Source organism: Haliaeetus albicilla, chromosome 16, assembly GCF_947461875.1.
Source record: "Haliaeetus albicilla chromosome 16, bHalAlb1.1, whole genome shotgun sequence".
Taxonomy (NCBI): Eukaryota; Metazoa; Chordata; class Aves; order Accipitriformes; family Accipitridae; genus Haliaeetus; species Haliaeetus albicilla.
In genome coordinates, this window is record NC_091498.1 from 2,773,068 (window position 1) to 2,798,625 (window position 25,558).

Consider the following 25,558-nt stretch of genomic DNA (forward strand, 5'->3'; position numbering starts at 1 on the left):
TGGAATCCCCCAGGATCAGGGCTGGAATCCCTCCAGGATCAGGGCTGGGATCTCCCGAGAGGCAGGGCTGGGATCCCTCCAGGATCAGGGCTGGGATCTCCCCAAAGGCAGGGCTGTAATCCCCCAGGATCAGGGCTGGGATCTCCCCAGGGACAGGGCTGGGATCCCTTCAAAGGCAGGGGTAGAATCCCCCAGGATCAGGGCTGGAATCCCCCCAGGATCAGGGCTGGGATCTCCCGAGAGGCAGGGCTGGGATCCCCCAGGTGCAGGGCTGGGATCCCTCCAGGATCAGGGCTGGGATCTCCCGAGAGGCAGGGCTGGGATCCCTCCAGGATCAGGGCTGGGATCTCCCCAGGGACAGGGCTGGGATCCCCCCAAAGGCAGGGCTGTAATCCCCCAGGATCAGGGCTGGAATCCCTCCAGGATCAGGGCTGGGATCTCCCGAGAGGAAGGGCTGGGATCCCCCAGGTGCAGGGCTGGGATCCCTCCAGGATCAGGGCTGGGATCTCCCCAGGGACAGGGCTGTGATCCCCCCAAAGGCAGGGCTGTAATCCCCCAGGATCAGGGCTGGGATCTCCCCAGGGACAGGGCTGGGATCCCTCCAAAGGCAGGGGTGGAATCCCCCAGGATCAGGGCTGGAATCCCTCCAGGATCAGGGCTGGGATCTCCCGAGAGGCAGGGCTGGGATCCCCCAGGTGCAGGGCTGGGATCCCTCCAGGATCAGGGCTGGGATCTCCCGAGAGGCAGGGCTGGGATCCCTCCAGGATCAGGGCTGGGATCTCCCCAGGGACAGGGCTGGGATCCCCCCAAAGGCAGGGCTGTAATCCCCCAGGATCAGGGCTGGAATCCCTCCAGGATCAGGGCTGGGATCTCCCGAGAGGCAGGGCTGTGATCCCCCCAAAGGCAGGGCTGTAATCCCCCAGGATCAGGGCTGGGATCTCCCCAGGGACAGGGCTGGGATCCCTCCAAAGGCAGGGGTGGAATCCCCCAGGATCAGGGCTGGAATCCCTCCAGGATCAGGGCTGGGATCTCCCGAGCGGCAGGGCTGGGATCCCTCCAGGATCAGGGCTGGGATCTCCCGAGAGGCAGGGCTGGGATCCCTCCAGGATCAGGGCTGGGATCCCTCCAGGATCAGGGCTGGGATCTCCCCAGGGACAGGGCTGTGATCCCCCCAAAGGCAGGGCTGTAATCCCCCAGGATCAGGGCTGGGATCCCTCCAGGATCAGGGCTGGGATCTCCCGAGAGGCAGGGCTGGGATCCCCCCAAAGGCAGGGCCGGGATCCCACAGGTGCAGAGCTGGGATCCCCCAGGATCAGGGCTGGGATCTCCCCAGGATCCAACCCCATCAGGCCCAGTGCCACGGGCTGGAAGGGGGGCTCTGAGACACCGTGCCCCCGGCCGGGCTGACCTGGGGATACCCCACGCGCGGGACCGGGGCTGCGGTCTTGGGCATCCTCATCCCTGGGGGGGACAGGGACGGGGACGGGGACAAAGCGGAGTTGCGGAGATCCGGCACGCAGCCGAGCGAGGAGGCGGGAGGCCTGGGGGGCACCAGCACGGGTGTATTTGGCCGGGCAAGATCCACCTGCCCTCACGATCACGACGGAGCTGTACAACACCCCCCCCCGTCCCCGCCGCGGGACAGGCACGGCCCCCGGCACAGCGGGGAAACAATATTAACAGCAAAGGCGGGGGGCACGGGGGGGGGGAAGGGGGGATACGGGGACCCCCTCAGCCAAAGGGACCCTTGACGTTTTTGGGCTGGAAAAGGGGCTGCTCCAGGGGCACGGCACCCAGGCACTCCGCTGGGCTGCAATGCCCCGTTTTGCCCGGCTGCCCCGTGGCACCTGGGGGGCCGGGGATGCCGGGGATACCCTGCTGTCCCACGGGGCCCGGGGGGCCCATCTTCCCGTAGCCTGGTGGCCCTTGGGGACCTGGAAGAGATGGAGAGAAAAAGGGAGGTGGCAAGGCGTGGGGGCTGGCAACAAGCCCCAGCACAGGGCTAGCGGCCACGCGGAGAGAGGGGGCTCACCTGGGGGTCCGGGGGGGCCGCTGTCCCCCATCACACCCACACCTTTCTCTCCTTTCTCGCCTTTGGCACCTGGCTCGCCTGGAAGAGAGGTGGATGGAGAGGGATGAGACCCCGGCACAGCCACGATGCCCCAGCGCTCGGGAACGCTGGGAATGCCGCGGGGAGCAGCACCTACCTCGCATGCCCGGCACACCCTGTCGCCCCTCTCTGCCGATCTGCCCCGGCATCCCCGGGGAACCAGGGGGTCCCGGCCGGCCGGGCAGCCCGTCCTTCCCTGGGGGACCGGGTCTCCCTGGGGATGCCACCATCTCCACCGGGAAGTGCAGCCGGGAGGTGTAGTACGCCATCCGTTCTGCGGGAAAAGGCGGCCACGCTCAGCACCGGTGGGGATAAAGCGATGCCGGGGTGCGACCGGCCCCCGCCACCCCATTACCGTCAAACATCTTGTTCAGCTCCTGCTGGATGAACCTCTTGATCTCATCGTAATTCACCACATCTCCCTGGGGGAACACACAGGAGGGACCGTCACCACCGGACCCTGTGGAGGGATGGGGGTCCCGCGTCCCGGTCGCCCCTCCTTACCATCATCCCCGGGGGTCCTGGAAGCCCAGGGTTGCCCGCAGGTCCTGGCGAGCCGGGGGGGCCCCTTTCACCCGCGGGACCCCGTGGCCCCACGAGGCCCATGGAGCCGCTTTTCCCTGGCCCCCCGGGCATGCCGGCTCTGCCCTTCTCCCCGGGGTAGCCCCTCTCGCCGGGGGATCCAGCTTCACCCTGCGGAGACACGGAGAGGCAGGGCTCAGTCCCGGCACCCCCGGCTCTGAGCCGGGCTGTGGGGTGCCGGGATGGTGGCGGTGGCACGGCCGGGCTTTCTCCTCACCTTCTGGCCGGCTGGTCCTGCGATGCCGGGTTTTCCTGGGGGGCCCTGGGGAGACACAGAGGAGCAGGGTGACAGGGATGTTCCCACCCTGGGGACACCACGGCCAGGCTAGAGGATGCCACGATCTGGCCCCGGGGTCCCACCAGGCAGGATTGCCGCAGAACCCGCACCGCATACCTCTTTACCGATGGGTCCGTCTGGTCCCTGCTCCCCCTGCGAAATCAAAGTGGGGCAGTGTGAGACGCCGATCGGTCCTCGAGGTCCCCGCTGCACTGGGGCGCAGAGGTCTGTGCCACCCCTCATGCCCCGCTGCACTCACCGGTGGTCCTGGGTGGCCTGGGGGTCCTGGCTGTCCTGGCATCCCTGGCAGACCTCGCTCCCCCACGGAGCCCCGCTCGCCCTTCAGCCCCTGCGGAGAGGCAGGAGGAGGCAGCCGGGATCAGAGTCAGCGAAGGGGATGGGGACGGTGACCCCCAAACCCGCTCTCCGTGGCACCCACCCGGCCCCCGCAGTACTCACCACTCCGGCGAGGCCAGCAGGACCCGGCTGCCCCGGGCTGCCAGGGGGGCCCTGGGGGGCAGAGAGAGGGGTGTCAGCTGGGGGGGGACATATGGGTGATGTCCCCGCTCCCCGTGCCAGAGGGACGCCACGCCGCACTCCCCGCCGTGGGCACCGTCCTGGTGCGCCGTGGGGGGCAGGTCCAACTTACGATGAGCCCTGGGGGTCCCTGGCGACCTTGGGGTCCCATGGGTCCGGGGTCACCCTGAGGAAGGCAGTGTGATTGAGGGGTGACGTGGGGACCATCCAGCTTAGGGCTCCAGAGCCCACCCACCCCCTTCAACTCACCTCCGCTCCCGGCCGGCCCGTGATCCCCGGGGGGCCAGGTTTGCCGCAGTCACCCTAAGAGAAGGAAGGGACACTGTGGGCAGCGCAACGCGTGGAGACCCTGGCCCAGGACCAAGGTCCTCGGGGCTGTCACCACCGCGTGTCCCCCAGTGCCGCCGTCGCTCACCTTCGGTCCCGGGAGACCCGGGTGCCCTGTCTTCCCCTTGAAGCCCTGGAGGGAGAAAAGAGCTGGGTGGGGGTCCCCCGGCTCCTGCAAGCAGATCGAGGCAGGCGACACCGACCCCAGTCTCTGCTGGGGACCCCATCCTGCAGCGACAGGGTGGGGGGGATGCCCACCCACCCCTTGGGCTCAGCATCCCCAGGAGTGTGCGGTGGGACAGTCCTGGCTCAGGGAACACCCGGTTCTAACTGCAGGGACATGGGTTCTAACTGCAGGGACGTGGGTTCTAGCTGCAGGGACATGCCAGGCACCGAGCACCGGAGAGGGGTGAGAAGGAAGGCTGTCACTCACCGGAGGACCCATCATCCCTGGTGGCCCGGGTGGTCCGGGGTCACCCTGGAGAGAAAGAGATACGGGTTGAGGGTGTCCTGGGGAGGGGGCTGCCCCCCTGCCAGCACCCCGGAATGCCACAGAGCCTCACCCGCAGCCCTGGCTTGCCGTCCTTGCCGTCCAGTCCTTCCAAGCCAGCGGGGCCCTGCGGTGACAAGGTGAGGGTGTCAGAGGGTGGTTTGGACCGAGGGGCTCTGGGGGTCCCCGAGGGACCTGCTCTGGGCACCCCAGGCCATGGGAATGGGGAACAGGTCCCTGGGGAATGGGTCCAGCCAGCGGTGCTCCCCAGCAGCACCATGATACCAGTGGTCCTGCCCCTTCTCCCCACAAACGTGGCATAGGAAGGGGGTCTTACCTGGATGCCCGGGGGTCCGGGGGGTCCAGGGGGCCCTGGCATCCCCGTGGGGCCACGCATGCCCTCGCTGCCCTGCAAGAGCCACAGGTCAAGGGAGCAGCCAGGGCTGGGCAAGCCTCCGCCACCCCGCAGAGCAGGGGCCAAACTGAGCCCACCGGCCCGAGGGATGAGCGGTGCCACCGCGCAGCCACATCCCGGTGGCACTCATCCATGGCACTCACCTTCTCGGCCGCGGGCCCTGGTGGCCCGGCTGGACCGACCTTCCCTGGGAAGCCAGGGGGCCCCTAAAGAGAAGAGGGGTGTTAAGTAGGGGTGGGGGGTGTCATCGTGGTGGGAGAGCCCAGCCCTGCACAGCCCGCTGTCTCCAAACTCATTTTAACGGGTTTGCTCTGGGGCTGCTCTCCGCACCTTATCTGGCGGGATGTGCCTGTGTCCCCCTGGTAGAGCCCCATGTCCCCATCCCCAGCTGGCTACCCGGCCCCGCGGGGACATGGGGACACACAGCCAGGGCCAGGCATCATCTCCCAGGAACACCCCACTGTGCTGGAGCATCGTTCCCAGCAGCCCCGGTGGGACGTACTCACCGGTGGTCCCGGGAAGCCAGGCTGGCCCTGGAAACCCTGTGGAGAGACAAGAACTGAGCTGGACCCCAACGGCCGCATCCTGCCCGATGGGGGTCCTGGGGATCCCCATCCCTGCCGGACCCTCGGGGATGCTCACCTGGTCCCCCTTCTCGCCAGCACTGCCCGGGAGCCCGCGCTCGCCCCTCGGTCCCTGTGGAAAGAGGGGGCGAGGTGGGTGGGGAGCACCTCGCTGCACCCACAGCCACCACGGCCGCCCCCCCTCCTGCCCCACAGCCCCCCGGGAGCCGATCAGAGTGGGCACCTACCGCTGGCCCTGTGGGACCTGGGAGGCCGTCCAAGCCGGGGGGTCCCTGGGAAGGGGAGGAACGGGGTCAGATGGATGTGGCTGGAAGAACCTCAATCCCAGTAGCCACGGTGAGGGGGGCACTTGGGAGAGCCCCCAGCCCCTCTACCCCTGGAGCACGGCCCTGAGGGACTCACCAGTTCCCCTTTCTCCCCAGGGGGGCCCACGTAGCCTCGCTCACCTTTGATGCCCTGGGGAAGGAAGGAGAAGAAGGCACCCCGCAGGATGGGGGACGAGCTGGGACGTGGGACACAGATGGGACATGGGGCATGGATGGGAGATGGGGGACCAGATGGGGCATGGATGGGGTGCAGGGATGGATGGGGAAAAATGGGGCACGGACAAGGCATGCAAGGGGCACAGATGGATGGGGCACGGATGGAGTCAACAGACGGGCAATGGATAGGGCACTGGGAATGCGTGGGATGGGATGGATGGGAGAGGGATGAGCCCTGAAGGGACACGGTGCTCGGTGCCCGCTGGGGTCTCCCAACTGCTTGCTCCAGCAGAATGGGGGGGCCCCAATGAGCACCAGGGAGGGACGTGGGGACACACGAGGTGGCTGGGGGCTGGCACGTGCTGCCTGGCTCCCCGCAGTACTCACGGGAAGGCCGGGGGGACCTGTCGCGCCGGGGTAGCCGGGCTGCCCTGGAGGTCCCTGTGCAGGAGGAGTACGATGCTGAGCCACCTGCAGTGCCCCAGCCAGGTGCCCAAAGCCCACAGGGCACCCATGTCCTCCCTCCATCCCCTCCTCCCACACCACTCACCGGCTCCCCTTTGGCTCCAGCAAGCCCGGCAGGGCCACGTTCCCCCTGGAGACCCTTTGGAGGAAGAAGAGAAGAGCTGCAGGGGGTCTCCTCTGGCCCCTGCCCGGGGCTGTGCCCACCTGGCAGCACAACCGGGCAGAGTGTGGGGGGCCGAGGACCTGGGCACGGCCCATGGGGTCTGTGATCTCCATCGACCCGCACCGGCCCCGGTCTGCCCAGCACCTCCAGGCACCAGGGAGAAGGACCCACTCGGCACCTGGCTGGGGTCCCTCCACCCACGGCACCAGGCTCAATGCCCAAGCGTGGCCGGGTACGCTCCCACCCAGACACAGGTCACTGCTGCCTGTGCCCCCCACGCTGTGGCAAATGGGCAGGACCCACGGGCAGCCCGGGTGCCACGGAACCATGGAGAAGTCAGTGCTGGTGGTGGTGGTGGGCTGCGTGAGGTGCCCAGCTCCTGGCACCCCGGCCACTGCCCAGGACATGCTTCAGACCACAGCTCCATCCCGGTGCAACCCGCTGCCTCCCCGTCCTCCCAGGGCACGCCAGGCACAGGTGACACGGGTGACGGCTGGGAGCCCCCGGGCTCCGTGCCACGGGACCACTGGGGTGGGTTAGTGGGATGACGTGGTGCCAAGGCGGTGGAGACTGGACAGGACACACTGGCACACCGCAGAGCAACGACCCACAAAGACCCACGCAGACCCACACAGACCGTGGTGTTATGGTGACATTAGTGGACGAGGGGACAGGAGCAGGACACGACTGGCACGGGCGAGGGAGGGCAGGATCCTCCGAGAGCCGCCGGTGCAGCCTCGCCGCCTCCTCGTGCTAGGAGGGAGCAGGAGGATGAAGATGAAGATGACGATGAAGGTGAAGATCAAGATGGAGATGGTGGTAGAGGCTGGCTGACCACAGAGGACCCAGGGACCAGGGGGAGGAAGAGGATGAGCCTGGGCAGCACCGGCCGCACGGGGGGGGATCCTCCTGGCCCCCACGAGGGGAGTCCCCAGGGGCAACCGGGGAAGGGGCAGCAGCCGGGTGCCTGCTGGTGCACCCAGCCCACCCCACGGGAGCTGCGATGAGCCGCGGGCACCAAGCTGGTGTAGCAGCTCCCCGGCACACCGAAAACAGCTGAGGCGAGTCAGCCTGGAGGCTGTGGCCATCCCTGGGTCCCGCGGCAGCGAAGGACCCCAACACGGGACACCGGGGGCAGCTGCTCCGGGGCTGGTGAGTGCCAGCACCCGGTCCCTGAGCTCAGGAAGATCATTCCCAAACCTGCAGACCCCGGGTCCGCCGAGAACCCCCTGCATGGCAATGGAGGAGGTGAAAATGGGAGGATGGAGATGGGGTGGAGGGGAGGGGGGGGCAGCTGGGCTGCGGCTGCTCCCAGGGGGGGACAGGGACAGGGGGACACAGCCAAACCAAGCGGCAGCGACAGAGGGCACAGAGCAGAGCCGTGCTGGGTCCTTACGGGCAGTCCGGGTGCGCCAGGCGTTCCAGGAAAGCCTGGGGGGCCCTGAGGGGAGAAACAGGGAGATCACAGCCTGGAAATGGCACCCAGGAGCCTGGGCTGAGTCCTCGGGGTGCCGCAGAGCGGCTGGGCACGGGCCGGCTCGACCTCGGCATCCCACCAAGCCGGGCTTTCTGCTCCATCTCCGGGCTGGCAGCACCTTCACCTCCGTGTCCAGACTCACCGGGGACAGCCGTGCCACGCTGCACCTCTGCCTCCCGGCCCTCTGCCCATCACCACGGCCTCAGGGCAGGGCGCCAGGCCCCCTTGGCAACTTGTAGCGTGGGGGGGGGGGTCCAAGCCCCCAGGACCATAACACGATGCCCACCCTCCACCCCAGGCAGGGGGTACTTACAATGGGCCCAGGTGGCCCTGGGGGTCCCCGCAGTCCTGGTGAGCCCTGGGAGAGATGGGTGCATTAGGCATGACCACAGCGGGGGTGACAGGGACCTGGCCCCACTCCAGCTCCGAGGGGCACCGAGGGACCACCCGTGGCCCCCATGGCCACTGGGAAGGGCTGGGATGGCAGTGGGGGGGGAGCTGGAGGAGAAGGGCAGCTCCGCAGATGGGGAGGACACCCACCTGCTCGCCTCTCTCGCCAGGGATGCCCGGGGCACCCGGGAGCCCGGGATCGCCCACGCAGTCCGGGTCAGGGCTGTCACCCTGCGGGGAGCGGGGGACACATCAGGGGCTGGGACCGGCTCTGCCCGCTGCCCACGGCCGAGCCCTGCCAAGCCAAGTGCCCCTCGAAGCAAACCTCCGCTCCCCAAAGCCCCAGCTGCTCCCGCAACGGGGGTACGGTGCTGGGTCCTGCCCCAGTGGGGACCAACCCTGCAGCACCCTGGGGGACCAGGGGACCCAGACCAGCTCAGCCCCACGGGCAGGGAGAGGGTGCCGGGTGGCACGGTTCACTCACCCGAGCCTCCTCCGCTCTCGGGAACTGGGCAAAGCACTGGAAGAAAACCCAGGAGTCACCCAGGGATCCCCTGCAGGGGTGCACTGGGGGAACTGTGGGGCACAGTGCCCCGCATTTTGCACCCCTCGGGTGCTCAGCACCCTCTGCTCCAGCCTGCACTGGCCCCTGCACAGGACAAGCCCGTCACCCTCCCCAGGGACCCCATCCCGGGCAGACAGGACCAGCAGGACCAGCATACCCAGAGCGTGCCCGGAGCGTGCCCAGCCCTGCAAGCGCCTGCTGCTTTGCACCACTGCCATGTGAGCCGATGCCCAGGAGCTCGGGAGCATCTCTGCACTTCACCCCAAGACCCACCAAAACCAGGGGTTTTTGGGCACTGGGATTCCCACCCGGAGGTGGGCAATACTCACGCGGGCACAGCTTTCGCTGCCGGGGGCACCCGGCATGCCCCCATCTCCCTTCTCTCCCTTGACACCGCTGGGTGCTTCGAAGGCTGCCTGCAGCTGGGTGCAGTCCCCGCAGAGGGTCTGGGAGGAGGCAGGGAGTCAGGGGCACCTCGGGGTGCTCAGGGTACCCCGGGCATGACCCACAGCAGGAAGATGCCCCATCCCCACACTCTCACCTTCAGCACTTCGATGTTCCTCTCGGCCATGACGGCCAGCGGCCCCTGGAAGAGATGCAGGAGGGAAGGGGATGGTGTCCCACCGGGGCAGGGGGGAACAGGACAGGCGGCCGGGGGGGTCTCTGCCACGGGCACAGCCACTACCTACCAGGTCTCCGGCCGGTCCGGGCAGTCCCGGCAAACCGTTGTGTCCTGGTATCCCCTAAAACCGAGGAGAGCGCTTGAATATTTAAACCCTGCGCTAAAAGCTGGTCAGGATCGGTCCCCACTCGCCCGGTTCTGCTCCCGTCTCCCATCGCTCACCTGGCGGCCTGGGGCACCGGGGGGACCGGGGGGGCCGGGTGCTCCTGGGGGACCCTGCAACACCCCAAAACACAAATGGAGAGAGGCGGGGTGGGGGGGGTGATGGCGGGTGGGGGGCCGGCGGGCACAGCGCAGCGGGAGCAGCACCCACCTGTGGGCCCGGCTGCGGCTGCCAGGACATCCCGGTCCAGAGTCCTGGGGCTCCCTGGGGCCGAGAGAAGGGGAAGAGCGTTCAGCGGGGGCAAAGCAGAGCCGGGGGGTGCCCATGGGCGCTCGGGGTGCTTACCGGCATGCCGGCGTAACTGGGGTCCTGGCGGGGACTGGGTGGGCAGGTGCACTCCCCGGGGTCTCCCTGCAGAGAGAAGAGGTGAGGGCAGGGAGGGTGCTGGGGCGGCACGGGGGCACAGCTCGACCCCGACCCCGGCTCACCTTCTCGCCCTGGGCACCCTTCTCCCCCTGCGAGGAGAAAAGCCGGAGATGTGCATTAGCAGGCGGCCCCCATCCCCGTCCCGGTGACCCCCACCCACGGCCAGGCAAGCATTGGTGCACGGCTGCTTAGCACCATGCTGCCCGCACGCCTGGCAGCGCTGCCTGTACTCGCAGGCACGACCCATCTGCCCACGGTACGTACCGGCTGCCCACTGGACCCGGGTGCCCCGGGGAGCCCCCGCTGCCCTTCGGGGCCCTGCGAGGAAGAGGAGGGTGAGGAAGCTCAGCTTTGGGCTCGGACTACGGCACGGCGGTTTTTAGCTGGGAGAGGATGGCGATGCCCGTCCTGGAGGGCAGGACTTACCGGTGGCCCGGTGACGCTGGTCCCTGGTGGCCCGGGGGGTCCCACAGCACCTTTGGGACCCGGAGATCCCTGCAGAGGAAGGACAGCAGGAGTGGGGGAGCAGGGGGGGGAGGGAGGGCTGGGGGACGCTCCCTTACCTTTGCACCTTTCTCCACCGCAATTCCTGGGGGGCCCTGGGGTCCGGGGGGGCCCTGGGGGAAGGAGAAAGCGTTAACTCCCCCCAGCAGCCCCAGCCACCCCCCTGCCCACCCAGTGAGCCGCGGTGACAGCACTGTCCCCAGGGTGGTCTGGCCAGCACCCCTCTGCGGGGGCACAATCCCCCCGTTTGCAGGAATCGGGGGGGTTGGCAGCTGCCCCATGTCCCAGGGCTGGGCACCCTAAAACGTTACTTACGGGTATCCCGGGTGGTCCGGTGCTCCCGGGCTCTCCCTGGGAAAACCAGAGTGCGTGAGAGTCGGCAGAGCCACCCGGCACGGCATGGCACAGGCACCCCGAGCACCCACCTGCAGTCCCGGCTGGCCGATCCCCTGCGGTCCCGGCTCACCCTAGGGAGACAGAGGGGCAGTGAGCAGCCCCGAGGTCCCCCCCCATGTCTGTCCCCCCACAGCCCCGCTCACCTGCAGCCCCTTCGGTCCGGCAGGACCCTGAATCCCAGGCAGTCCCGGTTTCCCCTAAAACACACCGGGATCAGCCCCAAGGGCACGATGCCACGGGGCATCCACGGCACCGTGGGGAAGGGGCACTCACGGGTCTGCCCGGCTGGCCGATGCCCGGGGGCCCCTGGTCCCCTTTGGCCCCTGGTTTTCCCGGGATGCCGACCACGTCCGAGAAGTCCCCATGCGGAATGGGACCGGGCTCACAGGCGTCTCCCTGCAGAGGAGGGAGGACAGGAGGGGAGGTCGGGGTGGGAGAGGGATGGAGGGGGTGGGTGACGCCACGGTGACGGGATGCGGGTCCCCATATAAGCGCGGGGGTCTCACCTTCTCGCCTTTGGGGCCGGCAGGACCCCTGATGCCAGGCTCACCCGACAGCCCCGGGACACCAGCCATGCCTGGGGTACCTGGGTCCCCGGGGCTGCCTGTGTCCCCCTGACAAAGAGAGGGGACAAGGCTGGCATGGGGCAGGGGACCACATGGCACTCCCACAGCCTGGGGGGGGGGGGGTCACAGCCCCCTCTTCCCCCCCCAGCCCCACCATAGCCCCCTCCGCAGCCCCTCTCACCTTCTGTCCCTTCTGGCCAGCGTCACCGGGTCTGCCCTGGGGGATCAGAGGAACGGGTCAGGTCAGAGCATCCCCCAAAATGGGCACCCGTGAGCGCAGGGGAGCACTCACCGCTCTGCCGGGGGGGCCGCCCTGGCCCCTCTCCCCCGGTGGTCCCGGCACAGCCAGCACTGTCGCTGCCCCTTCGAGGGCCTGTGGCACGGGAGGGCACTGCCCGCACTGCTCGCCCTGCGGAGGGGACATCCTGATGGCTTTGGGGACTAGGGGGGGCCCCTGCAGCCCCCACTGCTCTCCCTCATCTCAGGGCTGTCCCACGCAATGAGTTGCACAGGTCTCAGCTGGGGAGGTTTCACGGACGGGGCAGGTCCCGGGGGGTCCCCATCACAGGACTCACCTTCTCTCCTTTGAGCCCCCGCACTCCTGGATCGCCCTTGTCTCCCCGGAGCCCCTGCACCGAGAAGCCATGAAAGAGGTGCGACTACAGCCCCCAGCGCCCGGCTCCTGCACCCCTGGGCTGCCAGCACCCACTCTGAGCCCCCACACCCACGCTGCCCACCTGCACCCCCCGCTCACCGGTCTGCCTGTGGGTCCCTGCTGACCAACATCTCCCTGAAAGAGAGCAGGGTCGGGGTCAGACCCGGGACGAAGCCAAGGTTGCCCTGACCCCATGGGGCGATGCCGCTGTTGCTGCTCCCTCGGGGGGTGTAGAAAGGGGGGGGTGGATGTTGGGGTCACTCACCTTCTCACCCTTGATGCCAGCCAGCCTGGGGAGCTCCGCTTCGCCCTGCCGAACGCCCCACACGGTTACACACCCCAGCACCCACGCAGCACCGGGGTGCCCCCCCAGCATGGGAGACGGGAGCTCAGTCCCACATACTCACCGGCAGCCCCGGCTGCGGCGATGCTGGCTCACCCTCGAGCCCCTCAGCGGGACTCCGCAGCAGCGCGGCGAGGACACGGGCATCGCAGGACAGGCAGGAGTCCCCCTGCGAAGGCAGGGAGAGGACACGGCTCGGGGGGGGGCCACAGGGTCAGCCTGCCAAGCAGGTAGGTGGGATGGAGGAATGGATGCTCACCTTCTCCCCTTTCATCCCTTGGATGCCGGGATCTCCCTTGGAAGGAAACACAGAAGCTGGGCTGGGTGCTGCCAGCATGGGCTGGATGGTGCTCAGCGTCCCCCCTGCTCCGGCTGGGGATGAGCCAGTCTGCCCCTCGGCCCCATGTCACCTACCCTGTCCCCTTTGGGTCCTGCGGGGCCGGGTCTGTCCTGGGGAGGGGGAAACCAAGAGGGAGTGTTAGGGATGCTGAGATGAGACCCTGCACTGCCCTCCACCCCACGCCCCCGCCCGCAACCCCCCGGGTTCAAACTCACCGAGACCCCATCCTTGCCGGGTGCTCCAGGCGCTCCCCTGGGTCCCGGCTTGCCGGGCAGCCCGGTGGCACCAAGCATCCCCTCGGAGATGGTGGGACACATTTCGCATGGCTCACCCTGCCCACGGGGGACAGTGAGATGCAGCCCCAGGCTGGGGGGTCCTCAGGGTGGCCCCCAAGATGCCCCAAGCAGCCCCGAGCCCAAGGGATGGGCACTGCGGTGGAGCCATGCCGGCAGGGGCTGCCATGCCCACAGCACAGGGAGACGTGGCACAGCCCTCCGCCGGGCCAGCCTGCACCCACCTTGTCTCCTTTCGGCCCCACGATGCCAGGGGGTCCCTGCAGGAAGAAGGCAGGGCATGGGGCTGCTTCGGGGAGCCCTGAGGCCAAGGATTGCCCCGGCAGTGCCCCCCAGCACCCCCCAACCCCTGCCACCAGGCATGGCACAGGACAGTCCCAGCCCCAAACGAGGCCATCGGCTCTCCCAAACCCCTCTCCGCACCTGGGCTCGGATCCCACCACTTCTCCGGCCAAGGAACCCCGACCCCGAGCCAAGAAATCCATCCCTGACCCCGGGCTTTGGCTCCAGGCTCACAGTACTCACGGGTGTCCCAGGCGATCCTCCGGGTCCAGGAGCTCCCGAGCTGCCCTGGAGCCAGAGACAGGAGAGCCTGAGCCCGGCAAGGGAGAAAGCCACGGCCCTCGGCACCCCCATGCAACCCTTTCTACCCCCCCCAGGGGGGTTTTCTGCCCACCCAGCCGAGCCCCGGGCCACCCAGCTGGGGCTTGCCCGGTCGGCGGCACCGCGAGCCAGCACTGACTCAGCCACAGCGGATCCAGCTCCAGCCGGGGATCCCCGGCACAACCCACTGCCTGCCACGCCAAGCTGCCCTCCGGCAGGACGAGGGGGTGGTCGGGACCCCTTTTCCCCCCCACTCACCTTTTCTCCCTTCGGACCCGGGGGACCACCAGGGTCACCCTGAAAGGGAGAGAGGACGGCGTTAGCCCTGCCCAAGCACCCTGGCCGGCCGGCCAGCCCCACCGCGCGGTGATGCCCACCCGCAGCCACCCCGTGCCGAGCTGGGGACGCTGCCCGAGCGCAGCCCCACGGCATGGGGGTCCTTACCGGCTTCCCTGGAAAGCCGATCCCCGGAGACCCTGGCTTCCCCGGGGGTCCCGGCTCGCCAGCCAGCCCCTCGGGTCCCACGAGACCAGGGTCACCCTGGAAGGCAAGGGAGGGTGTCAGCGTCGGTGGTACTGCTGGGTGCCCCCACCTTCCCGCACCCAGATTTCCCACCTACCTTCTGGCCCTTGGGGCCCACCACGCAAATCTCTCCGGGCCGACCCTGCAGGGAGGGGAGCAAAGTGTGAAGGCTCCGCACGCGCAGCGCCGTGCACGCCACGGGGTGGGCTGGTCCGGCGGCCGGACCCCACTGCCCGAGGGGTGCCCCAGGGGATGCCCAGGTAACTGCCCGGCACTACTCACATCACGTCCCGGGCGTCCTGGCTTGCCCTGCAGTCCTCCATCACCCTTCTCGCCCTTCTGGCCCTGTGGGACAGATGGATGTCACCCATGCCGTCACCCACGCTAGCCAGGTTGGCACCGGCAGCTCCCGGCACCTTTGCTGCCATCCCGGGACCCACGGGGCAGTCGTCCCCGCTGCAATGCCGGGATCCACAGGCAGGCTGGACTTACCTTCTGCCCGTCGGTGCCGGCTGTCCCCGGGAGCCCCTGCGTGGGAAGAGCAGGACAAAGTGGGTGCCCACGGGTGGGCTCGTGCAGGGCTTCCCTCCTGCTCGCACCACCGCTCCCTTCATCCCACCACCACCCACTGAGCTGTCCCCTGGGGGCTGGACCCCCGCGCCCCAGCCTGGGGTACACACGAGATGTAGCGGGGGGCACACCGCTGTGTCCCCGTGCCACGGTCTGTGTCCCCGTGCCACGGTCCCATCCACCGAGCATCACTTACCACCTCTCCACGCTGCCCCTTCTCGCCCTGCGGCCCCTCGGCGCACTGGGGAGGAGGAGGAGGAGGAAGGAGTGGGGTGAGGGGAGGCAGCAGAGCCAGGGCAGGGGAGTACACGGAGGGTTCGGGGGGGTCTCACCTGCACGGGTCCGCCAGGGTGGGTACGCACGCAGTCAGCACCCTGTGGGAAAAGGGGAGGCAGCTCAGGGGTTCTGCCTGCACCGGCCATGGCTGAGGATGGGGGGCCCCATGGGGGGTAGGAGCACTCCCCAGGGGAGTGGGACCCCCATGTGCCAGGGAACAGCCCCGCAGCAGTGGGGTTCCCTGCCCAGGACGCGGCCACAGACACTCACTCGGTCGCCTTTCTGCCCCTTGCCACCGGCGGTGCCAGGCAGGCCACGCTCGCCCTTCCCACCCTGCAAGAGAAGGGAGGTGTGGGTGACGAGGCAGGGCACGGGTGTCCCCATGTCCACGCATGTGCCCACAGCGGGACCCACGGGTCCCGAGCGGGGATGCTCCAGGCACGGCCGAGGGTCTGCGTGGCCACATCCCTGCTGGAGCTGGGCTCTGTGTGTCCTGGGGGGTGACAAACCTACCTTTGGACCCGGGGGACCGAGCGTGACCTAGGGAGAGAGGAGAAAGGTGTCCCGCAGTGCCCAGAGCCCCCCAGACGGCAGCAGGAGAGAGCCCCGTCTCTCCCGCGGTCCCCATCCTCCCAACACCCTGTCCCCAGGTGCCACCCTGGGATCCCCATGGGACAAGCGGGGTCCCAAACACCCACCATCCCCCCCGCCATCAGTCCCACGCTTCCAGCCAGAGGTTGCCATAGGAATGGGGCCACATCTGGAAAGGATCAGAGACCTTCCCCGCAGCCAGATGTTGCCGGGCCCCGGACGAGGAGCAGCCGCGGGTTGTGGGGGGCTGGTGGCGATGGCAGAGCGGTGGGCGACACTCCCGAGCCAGCACCCCGGTGGCTTTTGCCAACCCCAGCTCAGATCAGGGTCCCCATCTCTTCCCACCAGCACAGCCCGGTGCTGCCCGGCGGCACACTCACGTTTGCCGAGGCTGTCTGCGGCGAGCAGGGCGGGCACTGGAAGAGACAGAGACGGCGGCTTGCGCCAGCTCCGCGCGCTGCCCGCAGCACCCAAAACCCTACAGCACCCGCAACCCCGTGGCACCCACAACCCCGCGGCCGCTGCCCCACTCCCCTGGGCACCCCAAACCTGCAGGGCTCACCCAGCAGCATCTCTCCCCGCCAGCCCTTGGGGTTGCCCGTGGGCACAAGGGGTATGCCCTGGGTGGAGAAGGGAAAAAACCAGGAGAGCTGTGTCCCTGGGGAGGTGAGGAAAGCGCTGGCCTGGCACCCATCTCTCCCTGTGGTTTTGTGGCTTGACCGCAGCTCCGCCGGGTCAAACCAGCCGCTCGAGTGTGCTCCCACGGGACCCGAGCTGCCCGCACCCCATGCCCAGGTGCTGGTACCAGCAGGACTGGGATCAGTCCCCCAGGCTCCCATCAGGGCCAGCCCCACACCTCACCCCCTTGCTGGGGGTCTCCAGCTGCCTGGGGGGGGCCCTGTCACCCTGCGGGGAAGTGACATGGAGCAGAGGGTAGGAAGAAAAGCCAGGCAGGCTTGTGGACCCCAAACCCCACTGCTGGACCTGGTCTACACCCTGGGGATGCCCGGCAGGATCCCACCATGGGGATGCAGCAGACCCGGGGGGGGACGCGGCCACGCAGGGATGGGACACTGGGTGTGCTGGAGACGCTTCCCAGCTCTGGCAGCGCTCCGGAGACGCTTGGAGGGAACAAAGAGGCCCTTGGCCACGGCTGGGATCGCTCCAGCAGCGGCGGAGAGTTAAGTGAGGCCTCAATTCCTGCTTGGGGGAGCAAAGCAGCCACTTCTGCAGGCGTCCCTGCAGCTCTGGCGGCAGCAAGTTCCCAAATGCAGCGGGGACAGACCCAGTCCGGAGGGCGGATGGGCCCCCGGCACAGCCCTGGCACTGGTGGAAGGAAGGAAAGCGGAGCCGAGTGTGCTGGGATCAGGGCAACCAGGCTGGGACACACTTTCCCACCTCCCCTCACCTTCTCCCCGTGATCTCCCTTCAGGCCAGTCCTCCCCGAGGTCCTCGCCGGCTCCTGTGGAGAGAGAAGAGCAGCCATGGGTGCTACCTGCCTGGGTTATTCTGCCTGTGCATCCCTGGGTTTTTCTGCCTGTGTATCCCTGGGTGCTACCTCCCCATGCACCCTGGGGTTATCTTGCCTGGAGCACCCATGGATGCGACCTTCTTCGGGCTGAACCCCGAGCCGGCGGCTCAGCCGGCGCAGACCAGCAGCGGGACTACAGGAGCCCTCCCTTCCTTCGCTCCCCGGCGTCTGACCGCTGCCAGCTCCCTCCCTCCCCTCGCACCGAGCCTGGAGCGGTGGAAAATGTGAGGCAGGGCTTTTCCACGGGTTGAATCAACGTGGCTGCAAGGCTCGACAGCACCAAGCACCCAGCACGGCGGCTGAGTGCTGCCCACCCTGCGGGGTCGGGAGCATCGTGTGCCGGGATGGGGACCTGTACCAAGCTGCCGGAGGGATGCGGGAGCTCACCGCGCCCAGCGGCTCCTCCAGGCAGAAGCAGCGGGTGTACACCCGGCCCTCGGGCTGCGGCGAGATCTCGATGAGGTTGCTGCTCTGCATCAGCTCTGCTTGTCGACGGGTCTTGGGTGCTTCTGGAAGGCACTGCCGGGAGAGGGGGGGGTGTCACGGGGGGCTGCCGGGGTGAGAGCCGGGAGCCCCAGCCTTGCCTGAGCACCCAGTGCGATTTGGGAGAGGGATGCATCCTGCACCGTGCCCTGTGCTGGCCAGGGGGACAGGCATCGAGTGATGTCCCAGGGCTGGAGGAGAGCTGCCCTGTGTCCCCGGCCACCATGAGCAGGATGTGACCCACCGGGGAGCTCTGGCTGAGACATCTGCCCTCACCGTGCCTCAGTTTCCCCTCTGGGGAAAACCCTGACCGTGCAGGGCAATGCCAGGGCCCAGCCGGGACCGTGGTGGGGACTCGGGGGGACTCACCCCACTGGCCGAGATCTCGCAGCACCCCTCCTGCTTGGCCAGCTCGGCGTCGCAGTAGATCTGAGCTTGCTGGATGTCGAACTGCAGCGGGAAGGGGGCGGCGGGTCAGGGGCAGGCAGGGACGGATCCTGCGCCGCAAGCAGAGGGTGCCCGCAACCCCACGGGGACTCACCCGGACCGGGGTGCCGCGCACAGCATCGAGCCCCAGGAAAGCATTGCCCTCGGGGGCCAGTGCCCGCCGGGGTGCCAGGGGCTTGGAGGAGATGGAGGCGCAGTCGAGGTGCACGGAGACGGCACGGCTCTGCACGGCCACTGCCACCTTGTGCCACCGCCCGTCGAAAAGGGATGCCACGGCCTTCCCGGCGAAGACGGCGCTGACGAACACGGTCCCCGGTGCCCTCGCCTGAAACTCCAGGCTCTTCTCAGGGCCATGCACGGCCAGGGAGAGCTGGGCAGAGAAGGGGACGACACCACGGTCGGGGACGGGTCCCGGCTGTCCCCTCGCCACCGGTGTGTCCCACCACCCCGGGGCCATACCTGGGGGTAGCCCTGCTGGTCCGTGACTTGGAAGAGGTACCAGTGCTCCCCAGTGCTGTTCTTCTTCAGCAGCAAGGTGAGGACGAGGGTGAAGGTGGGAGGCAGCCCGTGGGGAAACACCTGTCTGCGGGGACAGGCATCAGGGGGGGCCGGACCCTGCACCGAGAACGTGGGGGGGGACCCAGGCCAGCCTGCCGCAGGCACCCTGCAACCGCCATCCCCATCCCTGCCCCACAGCACAGCCACCATCTCCACCACGCACCCCCAAACACGGCCCTCCTGGGGCGGCTGCGGCACCCGGGGCTGTGCACTTATCACCACGGTATTGAATTTTGTCCTCAGGCAGCCGGGAGATACATCCCTGACCCCACGGATGGTCCCACTCAGGCTGTGGGCAGGGGGCAGCCGTGGTGCCCACCTCCCGCTGGCAGCCTGGTTCGCCCCCTCGCATGGCGGGGAGCAGGGCAGCCGTTTCCCATGTGAGACTGTGCCCAGCTCGCCCGCAGCCCGTTCAACCGCTGGAAATATTTGCTTCAGGCTCCGCTCTGCTCCCGGCCTCGGCTCCACCATGCCAGCGATTTTCCAAGCCACTGCTCTGGAGCTGGACCAAGGCACGGGGAGCGGGCCAGATCCGGTGGTCCCCTCTGCTCTGCATGGGGACATCCTCACCGGGCACCGAGGAGCAGGGCTGGGATGGAGGGGCACCCATGGGTGCCCACCTAGAGATTGCGACCTGGCTGTTGGGGACACCCCTGCGCGGAGCACTTCCTAGGGCTGGCTCTGGGCTGCCACGGGCACCCGGCCAAGAGCAACATCAGCCTGGAGCATCCGCCGTCTCGAAGCCGTCTAAGGACTTGGCTGCCCAGGTCAGGAACCAAGGCTGGGTCTCCATCGCCCTCGGAAAAGCCCCGTGCCCGGCATACACGCATGCCAGCCCCTGGGGCGACGTGGGGACAAGCGGGCTGGAAGGAGGCAGGCGTGCAAACCGCAGCAGCTTCCTCCAGGAACAGCTCCCGAGGACGTGGACCTGCTCCCACCTTGCCACGCTGCAGCATCCCTGCCAACCCCTGCCCCTCGGGCACGGCCGGGCAGGACGTGCAGAGACAGTGGGGCCGAGAGCCGGTCTCCGTGTGCCTCCCCCAGCAGACCCCTGCGGCCCCAGCAAACCCAGCAGTGCCTGCTCGGAGCTGTGCAGCATTTTGAGCTTGTCTAGACCCCGGCGAGCGCCTGCCAAGCTGAGGAGAGCAGACACAGAGCAGCCACAGAGCCGCGGTTGCGTAAGGGCTGGCCATGACCCAACCGAGCCGCTGCAGCCCATGATTTACTTTCTAGGAGGAAGGTGGCTTGGGCAGCCCCGGGGCTGCACCACCGGCACCTTTGCGTCCCCCACCCTGGGTGCCACAGGGTGCCCAGACTGTCCAGCACATGCTAACGAGTCTAACGTCTAACACAAGTCTAACGAGCTTTGCCCGGGCCCTATCCTTAAAACGCCTGGGGACGGTGATCGGCGGTGCTTTGGCCACCGAGGGCCACCTCGCGAGCCACCTGCACTCACTGCGTGGGCTGGACCAGCGGCACGGCGCCCAGCCGCAGCATCACCGGCCCCCTCGGGTTGCGGACTTTCTTGATGGAGGACATCTTCAGCAAGTCGAACCTTTTAATCAGGTTAAAGCCTGCAGGACAGAGGGGAGGAGGTGAGACCTGGCCCTGGCACGGGTGCCGAGGGTTGATGCTCTCCAGGCAGGGTGCAGAGCCCATCCCCGGGGAGCCAGGGCTGCGCGGGGACCCCGTCTGCAGGGCGAGAGGGGCTTTCCTTACCCGTTACGTTCTCATACTTGTTCCCAACCAGATCCTCGTCCCAGAGCTGTGGGCACAGCTCCCCTGCAAGGCAAATCAGCACGTCACCGCAGTGTCCCCAGGGGCACGGAGAGGCTGCACAAGCAGGGCCGGACTATGCAGAGCTCCCCAAGCCCAAGTGGGTTTCGGGGCACTGCCAGTGTGCCCCCCCCCGGCACACCGAGGCCGCTGGCAGCCGTGGGCAGCACGGATCTAGCAAACATCGCTCCAGTGGCAGCGCCGGCTCCTTGCAAACAGCCCACCAGAAGCGAAGCAGCAGGTTTGGAAGGGACGGGCGGTGAGCTCAGAGCTGGCCTCGGCCGCCTCCCGCAGCAAGTTCACCAGGTGAAATGCTTTTCCCAGTCGCTGCACGTTTGCCTCAAAACAGCCCCACGGCTGGAATCGGCATCAGGAGACTCGGACGGGTGCCGCGGACACCCAAGGCGAGGAGATGGCACCCAGAGCTGCCCGCTGGCGATTCTGTCCCATCCTAGTGACATCCTCAGACCTGGTGGCCCCAGGGCACAGGCGTGAGGGTCCGGCCAGGGGACGGCGAGAGGCCGAGCCGCAGGAAATGCCGTGTCGGTCGCGATCATGGGAATACTGGTACTGTTTGCAACCGCGCTAATATATTATTGCTTTAGCAGCATCAATCCACCTCCGCTGGATGCTACCAGATGTTGGGAGGCGTGAGATAGAGGAAGAAACAAGGGGGTATTGAAAGAGGAATTTGTTTTGTCTCTGTGCACATCAGCCCAGGAGCAGGGATGGCCCTTGACGATTCACCCGCCTCTTCCCCGGCCATTTCTGGGGGGGCAGCTCTGGCCCCCACAGCCCCACTGCCCTCCTCTGCCTCTGCCCGAGAGCCCGGCATCATCACGGCGCTTCTCCCCCAGGCTGACCACTCGCTCGCACACGGCCAGCAGCATTGCAAGGAGGTGCCCCTCGCCCTCGGGACCCCCGGCACGGTGGCAGCGGCGGGGTTGACGGTATTGGAGCCGGCCCCGCAGGCACGTGTCGAGGCCAGGAGCAGAACTCCCTCCTGCCGGCAGTGAGATCATCCACAGCGGGGCAGGGGGTGGAAAATGCGGTATAAATCACCCCGGGCGCGATCCGCTTTGAAGCTTCTCCCAGCCCCAGCGCTGCCCCTAAGGGAAAACCTTGTCTCCCCAACCCTCGCTTCCCTAACGAAGGGCCGGGAGCCAGGAGGCCACGCCACGCAGGGCAGCGGGCACCGGCACCGGTTGCGGGGTCCCTCGCACCGGCAAAGCCGGGCGGCCCCCGGGCCCCCCCAGGATGAGCCACCGCTCCACCCCCGCAAAGACTGATGCAACCGCGGCTTCGCTGCCAGCGGCTCCTCCCCGCCATCCGCCTCGAGCTCACCCCGAGCTGCGGCCGGCCCCACGCTGGGACCCAAGCACAGCGGCCCCACAGCCAGAAAAGCCTCAGCGGGGACCCCCATGGGCTCGGTCGTTGCCCCCCCTGTCCCCAGCCGCACGGGGACAGCCCCGAGCCCTCCGCCGTTGGCGTCCACCATGGCCAAACCTCTTCCCGCCTCGCCGCCGGAGGCCAAAAGCCACTCGGGAGCTTTGTGCATCCTCGCCGCTGCCCCGAGCGGTCCTGGCTCACCTACAGAGCAGCCCCGGCTCGCTCCCGCCCAGACCCGGCTGCCGGACGGCGTTGCCTTCGCTGCCAGCTGGCAGCAAGCGCCCCGCGGCCGGAGCGCGGCCAAACCCGCTCCCTCCATCAGCGCCGCCTGGGCCGCGGGGTGTTCCCGGCGCTCGGCCACGGCGGGGGCGACGGCGGGGTGTCCCCGGGCTGGTTCCCCGTGGCAGGGCTCGCTCTTGCTCTCGCTGGCCCCCTGCCCGCATGGGATGCTGAGCAAAGCCCCGCAGCCCCGGGTGGCCGGCGCTCGGCGGGGAGCCGACGTCCGCAGCCGCCATTCTGGCCGCCGGCGTGCCCCTGCGTGCGGTCCTGGCGCGCGGGGAGCTGGCACGGCTCACGGTGTCCCCCGGCCACCTCTGCCCTGCGATCCTCGGGTCTGACCTAGCCCTCCCCTCCTCTCCCCAAGGAGGGGGTCGCTCCCATGCGGACCCTGAGCCCTCGCTCCTAGTGCCCCTTACCTTCCGCCGGCGGCAGCTCCTTCCCCTCGCAGGCACTGACGAGCCCGGCGAGCGCGAGGGCCCAGAGACCCCTCATGGTGCCCACGGCGGCGGCTCGGGGCCAACACGGCTGCCTGCAAGGGAGAGAGATCGGGCAGCAGCGCGACAGGCACGTGATGGGCACCGGCCCGTGCCCTGCGCTGGGACGCTGCAGCCAGCGCGGAGTTGATGCTGAACCCGTGGCTCGGGCAGGCTTTGGGGGTCAGTGGAGCCCCCATACACTGCTGGATGCCCCATCAGCTCTGCATCCAGCCCAGCCCTTACAAGCACACAGGATAAGCCCCAGCGCCCCAGCATTCACGCGTTCAATCCAACCCACCGACCCCAGCACCCAGATTTACTCCAAACCTCCAGAAACACGGAGGCTGGGGTGCCCCAGAGCAGAACGGCGTGCCTCCTGCGCAGACCCTCCCGCGGAAGGTCTCGCTCCCTCCTGTTTTATCTCCCGGTCCCGTGTCGGATCCCCGGGGTGGCCCAGGTCCTGCGGGTCACCCCGACCTGGCCTCCCTCCTGCCTGCTTCCTGCCACGAGGCAAGGCAAGGCAGGGCTGCAGGCAGCCGGAGCCGGGCGTCGTGACAGACCGGAGACCCTCGGCTCCGCTCGCCGCTGCAAGAGCGGGACGTGCATCCCCGTGCCTTCGTCCCCACGCACAGCAATCGGGGACCCCTGTGACCCGCGGCCCTGCCTCTGCCCTGCCTGCACTTACCTCTCTCTCCCTCCCTGGCTCTTCCCTGCCTGCACCCCAGCTCCCCTGTCCCAAACCTCCTGCACACCCCCCTGGTCCCCTCTGCGGCCTCCCGGCTCCCCTGGCCTGGCACCGCCTGCACCCACCCCTGCTCCCCCTGCACCCAGCCGTGCACCCACCCCTGCTCCCCCCTGCACCCACCCCACTCCCCCCTATTCTCCCTGCACCCACCCATGCGCTCACCCCTATTCTCCCTGCACCCACCCCACTCCCCCTGCACCCACCCGTGCACCCGCCCCTATTCTCCCTGCACCCACCCATGCACCCACCCCACTCCCCCTGCACCCACCCGTGCACCCACCCCTATTCTCCCTGCACCCACCCGTGCACCCGCCCCTGCTCCCCATGCCCCCCCTGCCTGCACCCCGACTTTCCTACCCCCGCACCCTCCGCACCGGCGGGTCCCCACGGCTCCGGGACGCCGTCCCCGGCCCGCCCGCCCCGGGGCGGTGATTAATTACGATTCATTACGGGGAATCCCCCCACCCCAGCCCCGTTCTGCCCCCGATCGACGGCAGCACCGGCCTCTGCCCCGCTCCCCGGCACCGGGACCGCGACCGGGACCGGGACCGGGACCGGGGGGGTCCGCAGGGCGGGCCGGGGGCTCACCTGCACGGTTCTCGGCGGAGCCCCGGGGCTGCCCGGGACCGGCGGGGAGGGAGCGGGCTGCACCGCTGGTCCGGCCGGTCCGGGGCGGTGGGAGCTCGGCGGGACACCGGGAGCTCCGCCGCGCCGCCCCCGTCGCCTTCCCCGCCTCCCTCCGGGGGGGCCCGAGCCGCCCCCCCCGGCGGTTGCCCGCCCTCCTCTTCCTCCTCCTCCTCCTCCTTCTTCCCCCCGGGCGCCTCCTCCGGCAGCGCCCTCCCCACGCTGCCTTCCCCGGGGGCTGGACCCCCGCCCGGAGAAGGGGACCCCCTACGGGTGGGCGAAGGGGGGTCCCCAATCCCCGGGATGGGGGTGAACCCCATCCCCTGGCTGCCATCCCTGTGCAGCAGGTCTTCCTCCCCCCAGGGACTAGAGAAGACCCTAGTGCTGGCACCAGTGATGGCATCGCTGGCCAGAATGGTTGCCAGTATGAGGAGGAGGGTGTCCCTTCCAGGGATGCTCCTCCACCAGTACGGCACTGGGAGCAGCCCCCGCAGCATCAGGACAGCCAGACCCCACTGCGACGTGGAGCTGACGTACGGTCCCCGGTGCCCGGTGGCTTGGGGACGGTCCGGCCCAGGACGAGGTGTCTGGGCTCAGAGCCCTGGGACGGGGTCTCTGCCACCATCCCTCCCGCTGGCACCGCTGCCGGCAGCGGGAACGCTGCCTCACCCCCAGCAGCAGAGCTGCTGACTTTCCAGAACTCGACCAAGCTTCTCCCACCCTGCCAGCCCCGCCAAGCCCTGGAGGGATCCGGCACCCATCCCGGCTCGCGCCGCCTCTGCGCGGTGTCCGGCTCCACGCCGCAGAGACGTGCCAGTCCCAAACACTGTTCTGCTGCCCTCAGGGCCTGGCTGCCCGGCTCTGCTCCAGCATCGCCTGCCCACCCCGAGCCCCTGCAGGCAGGGAGCAGGCAGGGAGCAGGCCCGCTCAGGGCAGCCGCTGACCCACGCAAGTTTGCATCTTGGGGATGCAAAATAGCTGCGGGCATCCCTGGATCCCCATCCCCGCGTCCCTTCTCCAAGGGATGCCCAGCACAGCACGGCACCACGGGGCCCCTGCTTAGGCGCTTTCCTCCCAAATTGTGATGAATCTATTTACACTGAAGCTTTACAAATGTGTGTCAGGGACGCATGCATCTCAATAAATGTGCTCTAATTAACAACTGATATTTATTCAGCCCACAGTAAATAAGCTGTCGCGAGCAAACGAAGCGACGCCGCTTTTGAAGAGCGGCTCGACTCTGCCATTTATCCAGCCGACAGCCCCCAAGATGCGGTGACAGAGCGCTCGATTCTCCTGCGAGTTGCCTACTGTAGTAATTAAGGGTAATTAAAGCAAGTGGGTATGAAATACAATGAAACTTTAATAATTGCTGTTTGTTGGACAATTATTCACCTCGAGTTACTCTTTGTTTGTGGCCACCCAGCAGCAATGAACCCCATGCATGAGCACGAGTGGTGTTTGTGCATCTCGTGGGTTGGGGGCCCCACAACCCACCCCGCAGCAGAGCAGGGAC

At 68.3% G+C, this 25,558-nt stretch overlaps 1 protein-coding gene across 6 annotated transcripts; it reads right to left on the reverse strand.

The window, feature by feature from the left end:
• Positions 1–1,542: 1,542 nt before the first annotated feature.
• Positions 1,543–24,158, reverse strand: COL16A1 (collagen type XVI alpha 1 chain). Of its 6 annotated transcripts, none has more exons than XM_069802953.1 (71): positions 24,007–24,158; positions 22,614–22,726; positions 20,473–20,535; positions 20,210–20,327; positions 18,655–18,778; positions 18,290–18,565; positions 18,118–18,198; positions 17,653–17,784; positions 17,143–17,196; positions 16,115–16,150; positions 15,657–15,683; positions 15,414–15,476; positions 15,200–15,241; positions 15,064–15,108; positions 14,790–14,825; positions 14,580–14,642; positions 14,395–14,439; positions 14,220–14,315; positions 14,034–14,072; positions 13,698–13,742; positions 13,397–13,432; positions 13,095–13,211; positions 12,954–12,989; positions 12,799–12,834; positions 12,604–12,708; positions 12,462–12,506; positions 12,296–12,331; positions 12,117–12,170; positions 11,834–11,950; positions 11,723–11,758; positions 11,482–11,589; positions 11,249–11,371; positions 11,119–11,172; positions 11,005–11,046; positions 10,895–10,930; positions 10,639–10,692; positions 10,502–10,570; positions 10,340–10,393; positions 10,138–10,164; positions 9,995–10,060; positions 9,860–9,913; positions 9,709–9,762; positions 9,554–9,607; positions 9,406–9,450; positions 9,194–9,310; positions 8,784–8,819; positions 8,450–8,530; positions 8,223–8,267; positions 7,829–7,873; positions 6,355–6,408; positions 6,192–6,245; positions 5,725–5,778; positions 5,550–5,594; positions 5,381–5,434; positions 5,245–5,280; positions 4,882–4,944; positions 4,661–4,732; positions 4,397–4,450; positions 4,267–4,311; positions 3,922–3,966; positions 3,756–3,809; positions 3,619–3,672; positions 3,429–3,479; positions 3,229–3,318; positions 3,087–3,122; positions 2,910–2,954; positions 2,615–2,803; positions 2,466–2,532; positions 2,208–2,384; positions 2,033–2,110; positions 1,543–1,934 (listed from the first exon to the last, which is right to left on the reverse strand). In XM_069802953.1, exons 2-71 carry the CDS (start codon positions 22,687–22,689, stop codon positions 1,732–1,734), a joined length of 4,863 nt encoding a protein of 1,620 aa, XP_069659054.1. In that variant the 5' UTR covers positions 22,690–22,726; positions 24,007–24,158; the 3' UTR covers positions 1,543–1,731. The 6 variants fall into 6 exon arrangements, with proteins under 6 accessions (XP_069659054.1, XP_069659056.1, XP_069659055.1 ...); XM_069802955.1 differs by lacking the exon at positions 24,007–24,158 and adding an exon at positions 23,776–23,816; XM_069802954.1 differs by lacking the exon at positions 24,007–24,158 and adding an exon at positions 23,001–23,295.
• Positions 24,159–25,558: the final 1,400 nt, after the last annotated feature.

Coding starts and splice junctions, on each gene's coding strand:
- COL16A1 (XM_069802953.1), bottom strand. CDS start 22,689: ATGAGGGGTCTCTGGGCCCTCGCGCTCGCCGGGCTCGTCAGTGCCTGC. Junction 18,566..18,654: donor ACCAGCAGGGCTACCCCCAG/GTATGGCCCCGG, acceptor TTCTCTGCCCAG/CTCTCCCTGGCCGTGCATGG. Junction 2,804..2,909: donor CAGGACCAGCCGGCCAGAAG/GTGAGGAGAAAG, acceptor GTGTCTCCGCAG/GGTGAAGCTGGATCCCCCGG.